The sequence below is a fragment of the Genypterus blacodes genome, unplaced genomic scaffold (assembly GCF_046128005.1).
Source record: "Genypterus blacodes isolate CSIRO-AG114 ecotype Tasmania unplaced genomic scaffold, CSIRO-AGI_Gbla_v1 ptg000037l_1, whole genome shotgun sequence".
NCBI lineage: Eukaryota > Metazoa > Chordata > Actinopteri > Ophidiiformes > Ophidiidae > Genypterus > Genypterus blacodes.
In genome coordinates this window covers 4,150,001-4,164,174 of record NW_027466850.1, presented here as the reverse complement: position 1 = coordinate 4,164,174, position 14,174 = coordinate 4,150,001, and the positions used below count along the sequence as shown (strand labels likewise).

The window sequence follows — 14,174 nt, the reverse complement described above, 5'->3', positions numbered from 1 at the left end:
AAGCAGAGTTTATGCAGCCTGCTATGTTCCTTTGATTAATGCCTCAGTTATAAACTGTGAAGTGAGAACAAAACCGCCTGTCTGTGGATGATTAATGAAGGCAGAAACAGGAGCAGGAAGGTAGGAGCTGCAGTGATGGATGTGTGTGGCTGGTAGATCATATGCAAATACAGACTTTGTAACACGTACATATACTAATTACAGCCCACTGTATGCATTCATTTAGCCATTTGACACACACATTGTATATACAGACTTTATGTGTGAAAATACAAGAGCACACCACCAGAGAAAGAGATTGAAGGTAGCAGCGTACTTTTGATTGACTATGACTCATGAATGCTGACATGCTGTTATTTTAATGTCTGAAATTAATCATTCAAAATCAATTAAACGCAATACTGCCAATTCTGATGTAAGCAACTTTTCAGAAAATGTTTTTTTCCAAAGAAATAGAAAAGTCTCATAGAATGTCTGAAGAACTTGTTTTTTTTAACTGCAAAATTGCAAACTTTTTTCAGAGACTGTGGTATGCAACAGCAACCACTCAAAAGGTCATAAACTGGAGTGAGTGAGAAATTAAGGTTCTGTTAGGAAAAAAAGTTCAGACAAAAGCTCAACTCAAACTGGCCCGAAACACTCTCCTAAACACATTCTGGAGAAACTTTCGTTTCGGGTCAGACTCTACAAGCACATTTGCCCACTACCTGTGATTCCCTGTGGCTCAGTGCCGAAAGTGGCTCCGTGACCCACTTTCGGCAGTTTATCAGGTGGGGGGGGAAATTCCGGACAAAAGCCGTACCAATCAAAATGGCCTGAAACACGCTCCTAAACACTTTCTAGAGGAACTTTTGTTTTTTTTGGGCCAGTCACATTTTGCTGTCGTTTTTGAGTGGGAGTCTATGGGAGCACCCTGAAGGAAGAGAGATAAAGAGTCCAAACCAACTCTACTAACATTCTGGCGGCCAATAACGGCACGGCGCCAAGTTTCAGACCTCTAGCTTAAGCCGTTTTCAAAACCCTTACCCTAACTCCAGCCTTAACTCTCACCCACTTTCACCAGTTTATTAGGTGAGGGGGAAAGTTCAGACAAAAGCCGTACCAATCAACTCAAAATGGCCTGAAACATGCTCCTAAACACTTTCGGGAGGAACTTTTGTTTTTTTTGGGCCAGTCACATTTTGCTGTCGTTTTTGAATGTGAGTCTATGGGAGCGCCTTCGTTTTCTCATTCTATCGTTCTTTTTCAATAGAATAGATAGGAAAATAGAATGAGAAAATGAGAAAAGGGAGGTGAAGAAAATAACAATAGAACAAGAAAAAGTGAAAAAAGAGGACAAAGAGAATGAGACAATGAGAAAAAAGAGGGGAAGAAGAGAACAATAGAATCTTCTACAGGAAATGCATTTCTACTTAGTTATGTGCTCCATCTCTAAGGAGGTGGAAAGGAAGATTAGAATCTCTTAAGCTACTGAACCAGAGAGATGGTTTGTGTGTGTATCTGTGTCTCTGTGTCTATGTGCGTGTGTGCAAGCATGCACTTGGGAGTGAACCATTTTAGTTTTAGTTCCTTAATGTTTTGCAGCATGAGAGATAGAAAGGCAGTTTTTGTGCGTTTGCATGTGTGTGTGCAGTAGAGAGTTTCTCATTAGGACTCATTATGCCCTTTGAACAGATCTCATCCTAATTAAGACATGAAGCTCCGCATTTTAACATCCGTCATCTTGCCCAAAGGGACACAGGCAAATCTCAAGTGCACTCAGTACTCCTGCAGATGGGGTGTGTAAAATGTGTGTGTGTGTGTGTTTGTGTGTCAGAGAAGAGCAGATTAGGGTTTGCAAGGATGACAAGGTGAAACAAGAATAGAGGGGAAAAGCAAAACATAAAGAAAGAGAATTTAAGCCCAAGAGGATGTGGAGATACATTCTGCAGACGTAATCTTTTGCATCTGCACAGCACAGATGGGACGCGGCCCTCAGTGCGTCATGGGGAGCCTGGAGATCTGCTCCCTGCTATTAATAGGCTACACGGGAAAACCACTTGGTTGGACTTTACCCCCCACTGCTCCAGCAGAGATGTTTCAGTGGAACACAGACGTGCTTGGCACCAGGCAGCTCTCAGGAGGAGATGTGTGCTACTACAAATGTGAAAAAGAGCGTTCACCAACACACACGGGTTCACACTCACGTTCCCTGCTCACCTGCTAGCTAAGACCGGCTGCTGCCAAGCCACTGTGCTACTCACCATATACAGTATGAAGCTTCATAACCAACATGCGCTCAGACTAAACCCCAAATCATACTTTGTGTCTTCTTCTTCTTCTTCTTCTAAGGCCCATCTGTAAAGTGAAGACCAAGTGTAGCAGTCATGCGCAGAAATCACGTTGGCCTGCCGAACCCCAATCAACAAAGAAGAAGATTCAGTAATACGGCAGAAGGTAAAGGCGCTAAGGACAAAGTAGAGCAGATAAAAGTCCAGCAATCAGATCAAAAGAGAACTCAGCTGTGTTTCCACGCCGCTGCTTCAATTTCATAACGCCACAATATAAATTCAGGAGCATTAAAGAGGCGGCGGCTGCTGTATGGATTAAAGCACAGGCAGACACATTATCCCCATTAACTCACTCTAACAAAGGAGTTTATTTATATATCACTTTTACTTTGCTAGCAATTTATAATTTGACATCTGTTGGTTCAGGGTGGAGTCAAGCAAACGCTCTCTGTTAAGTCGGTGGAAGTGTTCAGCCATTACTGGGCTATTAATAACAGCTCCATCCTCTCTATCCAGCAGGAGTCCATCAGTGCATCAGGATTAAGGCTCTTTATTGGCAAAATGTTGTTTCAGTCTTGGTTTTCCTGTTCACACTGTTACAGATAATCAGAGAGAGATTTCATTTGTTCTGGTTGATGGAGAATTTAATCTTCCAAATTGACGGAAAGTACACACAAGTGCGTTTGAGAGGAACACTCCTGGTATGCATACTTCATCTGCACAAATGTATAAATACTTCACGTAAATGCTGAAGAAATAACTAAAGAAATGTTATTGGGTTTGTACAACTGTTGTTAGTTCAACTAGGCTGAATCATTATTGAGATGCAAGATTCAGGAAGTGCACTATGGTCGACCAATGCAATTTGATACACACACACACACACACACACACACACACACACACACACACACACACACACACACACACACACAAACCTGCAGGCTCTAAAACAATCAGCTGGTGGAGAAAATCACTTCCCGCTCTCTTCCTGACCTGGAATGTTATCGGTGTTAAGGAGAAACCTTCCAGGAGGTTCACAGGTTCCATCTAACTGAGAGCTGGAATGATCTCTCAGACAGACACCAGAGGCATCGTGTGCTTTGAGAGGCAGAGAGCAATTAGGAACCAAAGAGCCTCTTACTGCACATTACACATGAATATAAACCCCAAAATCCAGCCAGAATTAGTAATGAACACAAAACAACAGTCCAATCTGTCCGTCTCAGTATGAGAGACAAAACTGTCTCCAGTGCACACAACAGAAATACACACCGGAGAGAGAAGAGGTGATCGTGGTGAAAGAAGAGAATCGTATGGGAAGACTGAAGGAGAGATGAAAGAATGGAGAAGAGGGAGAAAAAGAGAATGGGAGGGTATGAAAAAAGGAAGATGAGGAAAAAGAGAAAACAGATCTGGAGAGGACAGATAGCAGAGAAGTGAAATAGATGGAGAGATAGAGAGAGTAGGGGATGATGGGATGAAAGTCCTCAAAACAAACCAGAGGACTTCGACAAGAGAGGAAAGAGCAGGAGAGAGAGATCATGTGATGAAATGATGGAGGAGTGGATGACCAAAGGAGAGAGGGAGAGATGGGAGAGAGACAGGGGACTGACGGGAGAGAGACAGGGGAAAGACGAGAGAGTATATCTGAACAATGAGTTGGCGAAATTTGATGTACTGGAACAATGATACACAAGCTTTGTGTTTCAGAGGGAGTGACTCAACACAACACAGACAGTTGGGGGGTGGATGAACTGATAAAGGTCCAGGAAGTGCTTCTGTCATTCCCAAAGTCCCACTGACATCAATAGTACATTTATTTAGCATTGGTTCTAAAACTTCACTGCGATGTTTTACAACCGGGAAGGGAAAGGGAAAAAGTGAACTCTCCACCTAGAGGGCCGATCAAGAGAGCGAGAACCTCCAGTGAGACATGGACCCTCCGCCTCTCTGGACGAAGGTCATCCAAGCTTTAATCTTCTCTTAGTGAGAGCGCAGCGTCTCTCCTCAATGCTCACTGTCAGAAAGCACTCAGGACGAGGAAGCTTACAGGCAAGACAGTTCAGATGGAGAAGTAGAAACAGAGAGGAGGGGAAGAGTGGGGGAGGAGTGGAGACAAGACAACATGCATATATTAGCTGAAATAATGGAGTTAATTAAATGTGCTGCAGTTGAAAATAGAAGGAAGGATGTGTCACAGCAGCGGAGAGGAGAGAGGGGAGTAAGGAGAGAACGCAGGGTGAACATTAGGTTAAAAAGGTCACTGATATATGAAGGATGGAAGCAGAGAGGAGAGAACAAACAAACCCATTGAACTCCTGGCAGACGAGGCAAAGCTCTTCCCCTCTGCGTTACTCTGCCTCTCCTATCTCCCCTTATCAAGAGGATGAATAGATTCAGCTGCACAGCCCTGAAAGGCTGACTCTGAATTTCTAACATTAGAATTCATTGCATTTACAAACAGAGAGGTTTGAAAACACAAAACTAAAGGTATCTGTTGTTGTTGCTCTTGTTTACAGCGATACATAGTTGTGACCCTGGAAAGGTCCAAGATAGGTCGTTCAACATTGATCTGCAAACTTCCATCCTTTTGATTGAGCTATAACGAAAGTGTCAACACGCACAAAACAACACAACGGCTACTGAACTTCTATACTGGCCACATTTGAAGTGAAGGACAACAACCTGGTGCCACGAATCAACCAAATCAACAGCAGTAATAACTGTGACCTCCCCTGCTGCTGTTTGTGCTCCCACATCACCCACCTCAGGATGGAATCAACCAAACATGAATCATCTCAGCAGTGACGGACAGCCAGGCCGTCGCCCATGGGTGAAATCAGCTCCCATTGCAAGCTGCAGCCTGTTTGCACAATAATGAAGTAGAACAGCGTCTGAGTTTGTGTCTGAGGAGAAGCAGCTCAGGTCCAACTTTAACCTCTATGAGTGCCTCAGTCCAGTGACATCATCCACCAAGTGACTCATTGGAAAGTGTCAAGAGGAGAATAAAAGGTTTAGTTTCCTATGAAGAAGCTGCTTGAAGCACTGAAGGTTTCTCCACAGCTGGAGTCTCCTCCCTCTGCTCTTCCTCAGTGTTTCCGTTTTGCTCTCCGATCCAAATTCCTTCCAAAAATTTCCTTCCACTCATTTATTAATGAAAGTGGCTTTTTCCACCGGAGTGAAAATTGATATTATTTGGGCTTTTGTCCACAGCAGGTGGTGATCAATCAATCTTTGTTTCTCAAACAATCAACAACAACAGGAATATAAAACTACAGACAAAAGAACAAAGAGCACAAGTTTAATCACAGCAGGGGGTTTGATTCATCTGTTTCTCTTCATGGTTGTTTTGATGCATTTCACACTAAAAAGCAGATGTGAATGCTGAACAGATGAGTCCAGATGCTGTGAAAGTCAATGAGGGTATTAGGACAGAGGGTGAGGTTTGGGGTTAGATTAGAGATGTTACGCAATCAATCCAGAAGATGACTTTACAAAATTGAAACGCAGAATGAGGTCTGAAGGGGTTAAAAGGTTGAAGGGTTAGGATGTTGATTTGACCGAAGGGAAGAGAGTCTGTGTGGTTCAAAGTGAAAATGAAAGAAGAACAGTGAGCCCCGTCTCTCTCTCTCTCCCTCTCTTCCTTCATTAGTACTTTATGTTCATGTTCGCTCTAACACTGCAGGCAGAAAAGCAGAAATGGAGTCGCCAGCGCTGTAAATCAATCTTCATTCATTGCCTCATCCTGTGGTCCCTCGCCAACTGTAATTACATTTACCCCACAGCTCTCTCCATCCCTCCCATATCAATAACCATTTTCTCAAGTCCAACATTTCATTTATCTCTCTTTCTATGTGTGTGTGTGTGTGTGTGTGTGTGTGTGTGTGTGTGTGTGTGTGTGTGTGTGTGTGTGTTGAGAGTGGCTTAGAGGACACAAGGCCTCACAATCTGATCCCTCCAGTCCACGGTGTGTTTACATTACTACATACAGTATATAGGTGAAGAGTTTAAACAGCCTGACTGCACTGTGGGAAGGACTTAGTGCTGCTACACCGCAAACACCGACCATACACAGGTTTTCACACAATAGTTGCACAATACAGGCCAAGTGTTGTACAGTTCTGTTCTTTCATGACCCTGAATCTGTAACACAAAGGAATCCACTCCTGAAATAATCATGTTGTTTATGTTTAATTAAATAAGGTATCCCAGAATAGAGCTGGAGAACCTGACAGAAATACTTTTTGATAACATGATGGCCATGTTGTGCTTAATGTTTTAATAAACTGAGCCTCCAAGGAAATGAAATAAGAAAATCTCTTACAGGTACAGGTACTTTAGCTGTGTGTGTGTGTGTGTGTGTTTGTGTGTGTGTGTGTGCGTGTGCGTGTGCGTGTGCGTGTGCGTGTGCGTGTGCGTGTGCGTGTGTGTGTGTGTGCGTGTGTGTGTGTGTGTGTGTGTGTCGGGAAGGTGAGCGGCTCCACTTGAGAGCACTGGATCTGATGTGTGTGAAATATGAAATGGCTTTATAATCTCTGCCAGACAAAGACTGGAGGCCACGAGGTAAAACCCAACTCACACACACACACACACACACACCGTGCATGTGGACTGGAACAACTCTAATGAAGTTTGGCTGGCAGGACAAAAGAAAGGCTCGGCCAATATCCTCACACAAAACACCACTTTGGGAAATAAAAGTTGGAGAATTGAATTGTATAATTCGGGTCCAGCACTGAGCACACGGTTACACACACCATTGACCCTCTGGAGAAAGATGGAGGGAGCGAGACATTAATAAACAGGGAATGAGGGAGGAGGAGAGACTGAATGGAAAGATGGGATAGAGGGAGACAGAGAGGAGCAGGGGAGGAATGGGGGAGGAAGAGAGGATAAAACACTGAGGGAGGGTCGGAAGAGGAGAAAGGGGGGGATCAGTATGAAACACACACACACACACACACACACACACACTATTCCAGAGTCGTCCTGGGGCAAATTTAAGCAAATGTACCTCCCGACCTCGAGGGGTGCCAATATAAGTGGCCATTGTGATGTCATGAGGGTCAGCTTCCTTCATTTCCTTGTACTTACATGACATCCGTGTTTTGAATATGGTATTAAGTCTTAGTAGAAGAGAATATATTCCTCTTCAGTATGCAAATGTATGCAGCAAGGTCCTACTAAACTAAATCTAATGTGATCATCTGCTCCACAGAGAAGTGTGATGATGTTCTCTCATGTATGGATCCTGACTCACTGGGCTGCTGGGTGGGTTCATCAGTATCTGGACCTGGACCTGAAGGGCTACAAACAAATACGTAAAGTCCTGCTGAGTCTCATTCCAGGGAGGGACACAGTTCTTTATTTTAGATGTTTAATAATTCACTATTCATAACTTGAAGAATGGCCGACGCATACTTGTATCTTTCACGCATACCTAAGAACTTTGTTCATTCGGAAGAGCTCAAGATCAAATCAGTTTGTGCGTGCAGCTGCTGAATGAGGCCTTTTGTGTTTGTAAGAATGTAAGAATCCACAGGAGGACTAACGCCTGGTATCCTGAATGAGCTCACAGGGTGGAGGACGCTGCAAAACACCAAGCGACTGCACATTCTTTCAATTTAAGGCTTCTAAAAATAAAAAATCTGACTAAGAATTAAAAACCGCACTGACATTAATCTGCTGTGACAAGGTTGCACTGCCTTTATTCCCCAGATATGTTTAAGAGACTAAGCTTACATCCATCAATGGGAAAAATGGAGTTTACACTGCAAAGTCCTCTATTCCCTATAGCTCCCCTATAGAGCCAACATGCTACATGCACATGCACTGTTTACTGTACACTTTGTTCTGCATGAGCGGGTTCGTGCTCAGAGGAGAGGTGACCTTCTTCCCTCAGGCACATCTCATAAGGAGGAAAAGATTACAACTTTACTTCTCTGTTTTGTTCATTTGAATACGTGAATAAGCAGCAGAGGAGTTCAGTTTAGTTCATTCATAGCCTGGATTCGCGACATCTTTAGTTTGCACCAAATACATAAACAGATGCTGCAGGCCAGCAGTTTTTCTTAGTAAATGTGTATGCATTTAATTAAAATAAGATCAGGAGGTATTTAGCATATGTAAATGTGAAAGCATTGTGGCTGAATTTAGATTGGACGTAGCAGAATCGCTGAGGAGAAGAAACATAAATCCATATTCTCCATCAGCGGAACCACAGAGAGCTCACTGAGGTCTGAGTGAGCTTCTGACCTGTAGACCTGAAACTTACACACACACACACACACACACACACACACACACACACAACCACACACACACACACACTCGGTGGAAAATGGAAATGTGTCTTCAATCAAGCGTTGATTTCCATCTGGAGCATTAGAGATGGAAATCATGCTTCTTTTCAGTGATTTCATTCTTTTAAATCTATTCAGCAAAGAGAATCATTTAGATTCATTCACAGGTTTGTTCAGTGACGCTTGACCACAATGAAGCACAAGAAGCTGCTGCCTGAACGCTCCTAAGGCCTCCTGCTGTTCTCTGAGAGCATCTTTATCATGCAAATAAAAGACTTTATTACAATAAGGAACACGTTTCTCTGTTTCTGAGCAGAAGAATACTCTCCTTCTCTATCATGGAAGTGATGTTATCACGACATAAGCTCCCTCATCTCTGATCCAAAGACTTGCTCACTGAACAGCCCCACCTGGCAAATCCTGTTCCTGAGTGAGCTCTACCCCGAGGTGAGGGGCGGGGCACTGCAGAGAGGAAGTGGGAGAGGAACCAATCAGTGAATGGAGGGGAAGGAGATAATCCAAAGGAGATTGTCCTCCATCTGTGGAGGCTCCTGAAGGCCTCACTGGGAGCAGGGATTGTTGTTCTGATTGTTGTCTGGCTCATTGATCATTTCTGACACTATGGGGGGAAATATTGCCTCTGTGTCGACTGTAAGAGGCAAACATAGCTCTTCTTCATCTCCTCTTCATCTTAATAAGTCATAATAACATTAGTAACAGTTAATTAGAATGATAAGTAGTAGTAGCTTGCAATGATAATGCTGATAATGCTGCTATGTGCAAACCAAAACAACCTCCTTTACCATGCAGGGATGGCAGAAAGTCCCAGAATGCATTGTTTTGGGGGTGTAGGTACTGATATCAGGTGAATCTAATGTCAGCACCATAAATGACTAATTATTTACAGTTTCCTTGAGTAGTTTCTGGATCCTAATTCTCAGCACCTCTGGGCTAAGAACACTCTCTCTCCTGTCCTCTGTCCTCTGTCCTCTGTCCTCTGTCCTCAGGCCTCTGCACATTACAATCAACGTCTTTCACAAACCTGATGAGTTCAAGGCTACAAGTTAACAACAATCAACATTAAGCCCCTGAGAATTTCAAGCTATTTCTGTCCGTCTTTCTAATACCTAAACTATGAATTACACTCCAAGGTTGTGTGTGTCTGTGCTGCTTCAGTCTTATGACCTTTGTGCCAGTGATGGTTGTATTTGAGTCCCATAGATGGCTGACTCAGCAGTTTGAATAAAACATGTGATGTGGGGACTAGAGGACCTTCTGAAGGATACAGGCACACGGACCAGGACTCCACATACGGCAGCCTGCACCTCCATGGGCTCCTGGTGTGTGAGAGTGCCCACATAGCAACACATGAAGAAGAGGCAATCCACATTCCGCAGTGATGGATTTGAGGCACATTGCTCTTGTTGTGCATCGGTGAATCACGTGTTCCCCTTATTGGCCGCCCGTTTGAAAGGTTGGGAGTCACCACTCAGCGGCCGATACAGAACAATGGAACGGGCGAGCTCAGCACACTGCTCACCACTTGTTGTGTGAAAGCAGCCTGAGAGAGCCTTTCATACCAGGGAGAAGTGTGTGTGTGGTTCAGTGTCGTTAAAGCCCAGAGCAGAGAGAGCTCCTGAACTGGGATCAATATGTTTACACATTAACATCAATGCATTCAAAGACGCATCTAATGACTGCATGCTGTATTATATTAGAGGCTTTGGCTGGGAGAGCCGGGTTAGTGCCTCATAAGTGGTTGAACGCTAAAGATTACAGAGACAAACCCGGGTGGATAAATGGGTTCAGGAGGAGCGAGGATAATGGAACTGATGGTAATGTGCCTCACAGCCTGCTCAACACTGTTACATTGATTTCCTCTCAGATCTTTGTATTACTTTGATTTGTTCCGTTGATTGGTTAATGGGATGGGAGCAGACGGTGTGGGAGTGGGCGGACACACGTGTGCGTGAAGATGTAGCTGTTAATGAAGAGAATGTAGAAGAAATGGGATTCCTGTGAGAGGCTGGAACCCTGGAGGGACGGTTTGTTTGTTTCTCCTTTGGGTCTCCATCGTTCTATGAATGCATAATGGAATAAAAACACTTGAATAGATAATTAAAGCCTTTTATAATGTGGTGTTTAGGCCAAAACGCAGAGGAAGAGGAAACTTTCCCATCTTAACCGTTTAGATCAACTGGAAGCCTGTAGTGCAGTGATGAATCATGAATACGCTTCTAAATTTGCTTCAGTGTCTTTTCAATTTGGGTCAGCGTGAAGCTCAGAGTTACATAAGAGCATCGTGTCCACACTCCAGCCCGACACTGGGACGAGAACCCAAGATGAGGAATACTCTGCCGTCTGCCTGAGAACCTTCAGAGCCTTTAGAGCCTTGAGAGCCTTCAGAGCCTTCAGAGCGTCTTCCTACACCGACCACCTGAAGATTGAGACTGAAACTAGAGCGCTGATCTGTATCCTAGGATACAGATCAGTGCTCTAGTTTCAGGGTCACACTCAAAAAGGGAACCCAGATTGTTTCTCAAGTTACCTTCAGCTGTTTTGTTTAGCTTTCTCTCCGTCTCAGTCTCAGTCAGACGCCGTAATCATTCCTTCATTTCCTTCATAGCCGTCATTAATATTTCAATCTGGTCCGCTTGTGCTTAAGTGGTTAACTAAACTTCAACGTCAACTTAGAGGATCCTGATGTCCACAGCACAGATGGTGTGAGAGTGGAACAGATGCTGTCTCTGTATACTAATAGGGGAGGAGGCTTGAGATTCCCTTTTTGTGTTGTTTACAATGCTGCTCTGCCCACATGTTCCCAAAAAATGAAGCAAACACAGTTGAGCCAATTGCTTACCGCTGTCTGCATCCCATGGGCCCGTCTGTCCCAGAGACAGGACCGTCTGTCCCAGAGACAAAGACAGTGACAGGACCGTCTGTCCCAGAGACAGAGACAGAGACAGGACCGTCTGTCCCAGAGACAAAGACAGAGACAGGACCGTCTGTCCCAGAGACAAAGACAGAGACAGGACCGTCTGTCCCAGAGAGACAGAGAAGGAAATACACACTTTTTCCTCCTTCTATGTCACACATGATGGGTCTCTGTGTGTCAAACTGTGTGATCTATGCTACAAGCACATCAGACCTATGCAGACAGAAATGCTTCATCAACTTGTGGTCCATCTGAAGACGAGTCACAGCTCGCAGAGGATCAGGCGGACGCAGACGGAGACACGACCTCAGTGGATAAAGGTGAGAAGCTGCTACTGTCAACTTTCCTACTTAGTTACCAAACGTTTCATCATCCAGCTGCTTGATAAAAGCTCCTCCATGTTCCAACTTGGTTTGTTTGTTTTCCTGCTTGTGCTGGAAATCTAAGTTTGCCGTGAGATCTGCAGCGATCTTGATACTTTTCCCTCTCTATCGACTCAGCGCGTTGAGCCCAGACCAGAAACCAAGCAGATGGTCCAACAACGACAACAAGAACACCGACTCAGCTCATTATTTATTTGTCATTAACAAGTGGTACAAACAGCTGAAGGGCAGCGTGGTTACCAGTCCTTCTTCTACAGAGGAGCATGGAGACACCACACACACACCACACACACACACACACACACACACAGATGCCACGTTGTTGTGCTGCGTGTCGCTGCCTTTGATCATCCTGCTCTGGGTTACTCACAGGCTGCGCTAATTGAGTGTTGCGAAATTATGCAGCCTCACTGTGAGCTCATGCAGGCTGAGATGGGATACACACTGACAGAGGCACTGCAGCATTCTCATTGTGTGTGTGTGTGTGTGTGTGTGTGTGTGTGTGTGTGTGTGTGTGTGTGTGTGTGTGTGTGTGTGTGTGTGTGTGTGTACCAAATGTCAGCATAATTAATCTAATTTCCCTTTTTTCGGCAGGTTTGTAAACAACAGCAGCTCTCACTCTCTTCACTATGGAAGCGTCTCGTCCTGCAGTAATTGATTTGTTTGAAGTTGGACATGCGTGGACAGAGGGACGCCTGCCAGCAGAGTCTTTGGACAAAAGAGGCATTAGGCCGGATTAATCGACGAGGAGGAATTATGATCGACGGAGAAATTATGATCGACAGGAACACAGAGAAAGAAAAGCTCCTAACCGCCATCAATGTGTGTGTGTGTGTGTGTGTGTGTGTGTGTGTGTGTGAGTGTGTGTGTTTACGTGCAATGTGACACATGTACTCCACCTCAACTCACTGTCCAAACATACACACATACATTTATTCAGTAACATGTAAGGTGGGGAGACAAGAGGAAGAGGAGGAAGAGGAGGAGAGCAGAAACCCACAGAAATGAAGAATCAACAAGAGACGATGCCACTGTGAAACATCTTCATCCCTTAATTAGTGAATCTGATTTACTGGAATTGACAGCAGATCACAAAATCTCAGAGAGATAAAGAGGCAAAAAGAGCACATGGGAGAGGAAGAGGAGAGGAGAGGGGGGAGAGAGGGGGAGGAGGGGAGAGAGGGGGGAGGGGGGGGGAGAGGGGGAAGAGGGGAGAGGGGGGGGGGAGAGAGGGGGAGGAGGGGAGAGAGCAAAGCCTCAGGCAACTGTTAAACTGACTTAATCAGATCAACTTACTGACCTGGATAAACTCTGGTTGACTACGACTCACATAACAAAGTGCCTCTTGAGATTATAGATACATATTGCATGTATGTGTGTGTGTGTGTGTGTGTGTGCAGAGGAGAGGAGAGGAGAGGAGAGGAGAGGAGAGGAGAGGAGAGGAGAGGACAGGGGAGGAGAGGAGAGGAGTGGAGAGGACAGGAGAGGAGAGGAGTGGAGAGGAGAGGAGAGGAGAGGAGTGGAGAGGAGAGGAGAGGAGGAAAAGAGGAAAGACAAACAGAAAAGAGAGCAAAGCCTTTGACACTGTACCTATAATACCTAAAAATTGATTGATTAATTCATTTGTTTCTCTTTATTTCCACGACTGCTTCTGGACAAAAATCATGTTAAACTAATACGCTGTCTGTCTGTCTGTCTGTGTCTTGCTGTCTGTGTGTGTGTGTGTGTGTGTGTGTGTGTGTGTGTGCTTGGGAATGGGGGAATGTGCTTACTCTGCACATTCCTCTCTCACCCACACTCACACACACACACTCACACTCACACTCACACTCACACACACACACACACACACACACACACACACACACACACACACACACACACACACACACACACACACACACACACACACACACACACACAGGTCCACTGTGTGGCTGCTCTGGTGTCACATGATGAACGATGGCATCTCTATTGTTCCATCACGTGGCTGCAGCATGGAGGAGGACCAGGCTGACCAGTGTGATGGAGAAGGAGGAAGAGAGAGAGAGAGAGAGAGAGAGAGAGAGAGAGAGAGAGAGAGAGAGAGAGAGAGAGAGAGAGAGAGAGAGAGAGAGAGAGAGAGAGAGAGAAAGCACATCAGGTCTCCACTACTTCCTCGCAGCTGCTTGAGGTCATCCAGACCTCAGCTCAGAGGCGTCTTCACGTCTTCCATCTCTAAGTCCAATTCTATCGCTTTAATGCAAAGTGGATAAGTTGAAAAGGCAACAAAACAAAAGGA

General features: G+C 44.8%; 1 protein-coding gene across 1 annotated transcript in view; it reads right to left on the bottom strand.

Moving 5' to 3' along the window:
- dock3 (dedicator of cytokinesis 3) overlaps positions 1 to 14,174 on the bottom strand; it is an 86,121-nt gene that overhangs the window by 59,121 nt on the left and 12,826 nt on the right. The window contains exon 2 of the mRNA XM_076147105.1: positions 11,436 to 11,613. Within this exon, the coding sequence (XP_076003220.1) occupies positions 11,436 to 11,613 (178 nt within the window). The remainder of the gene's footprint in view (positions 1 to 11,435; positions 11,614 to 14,174) is intronic.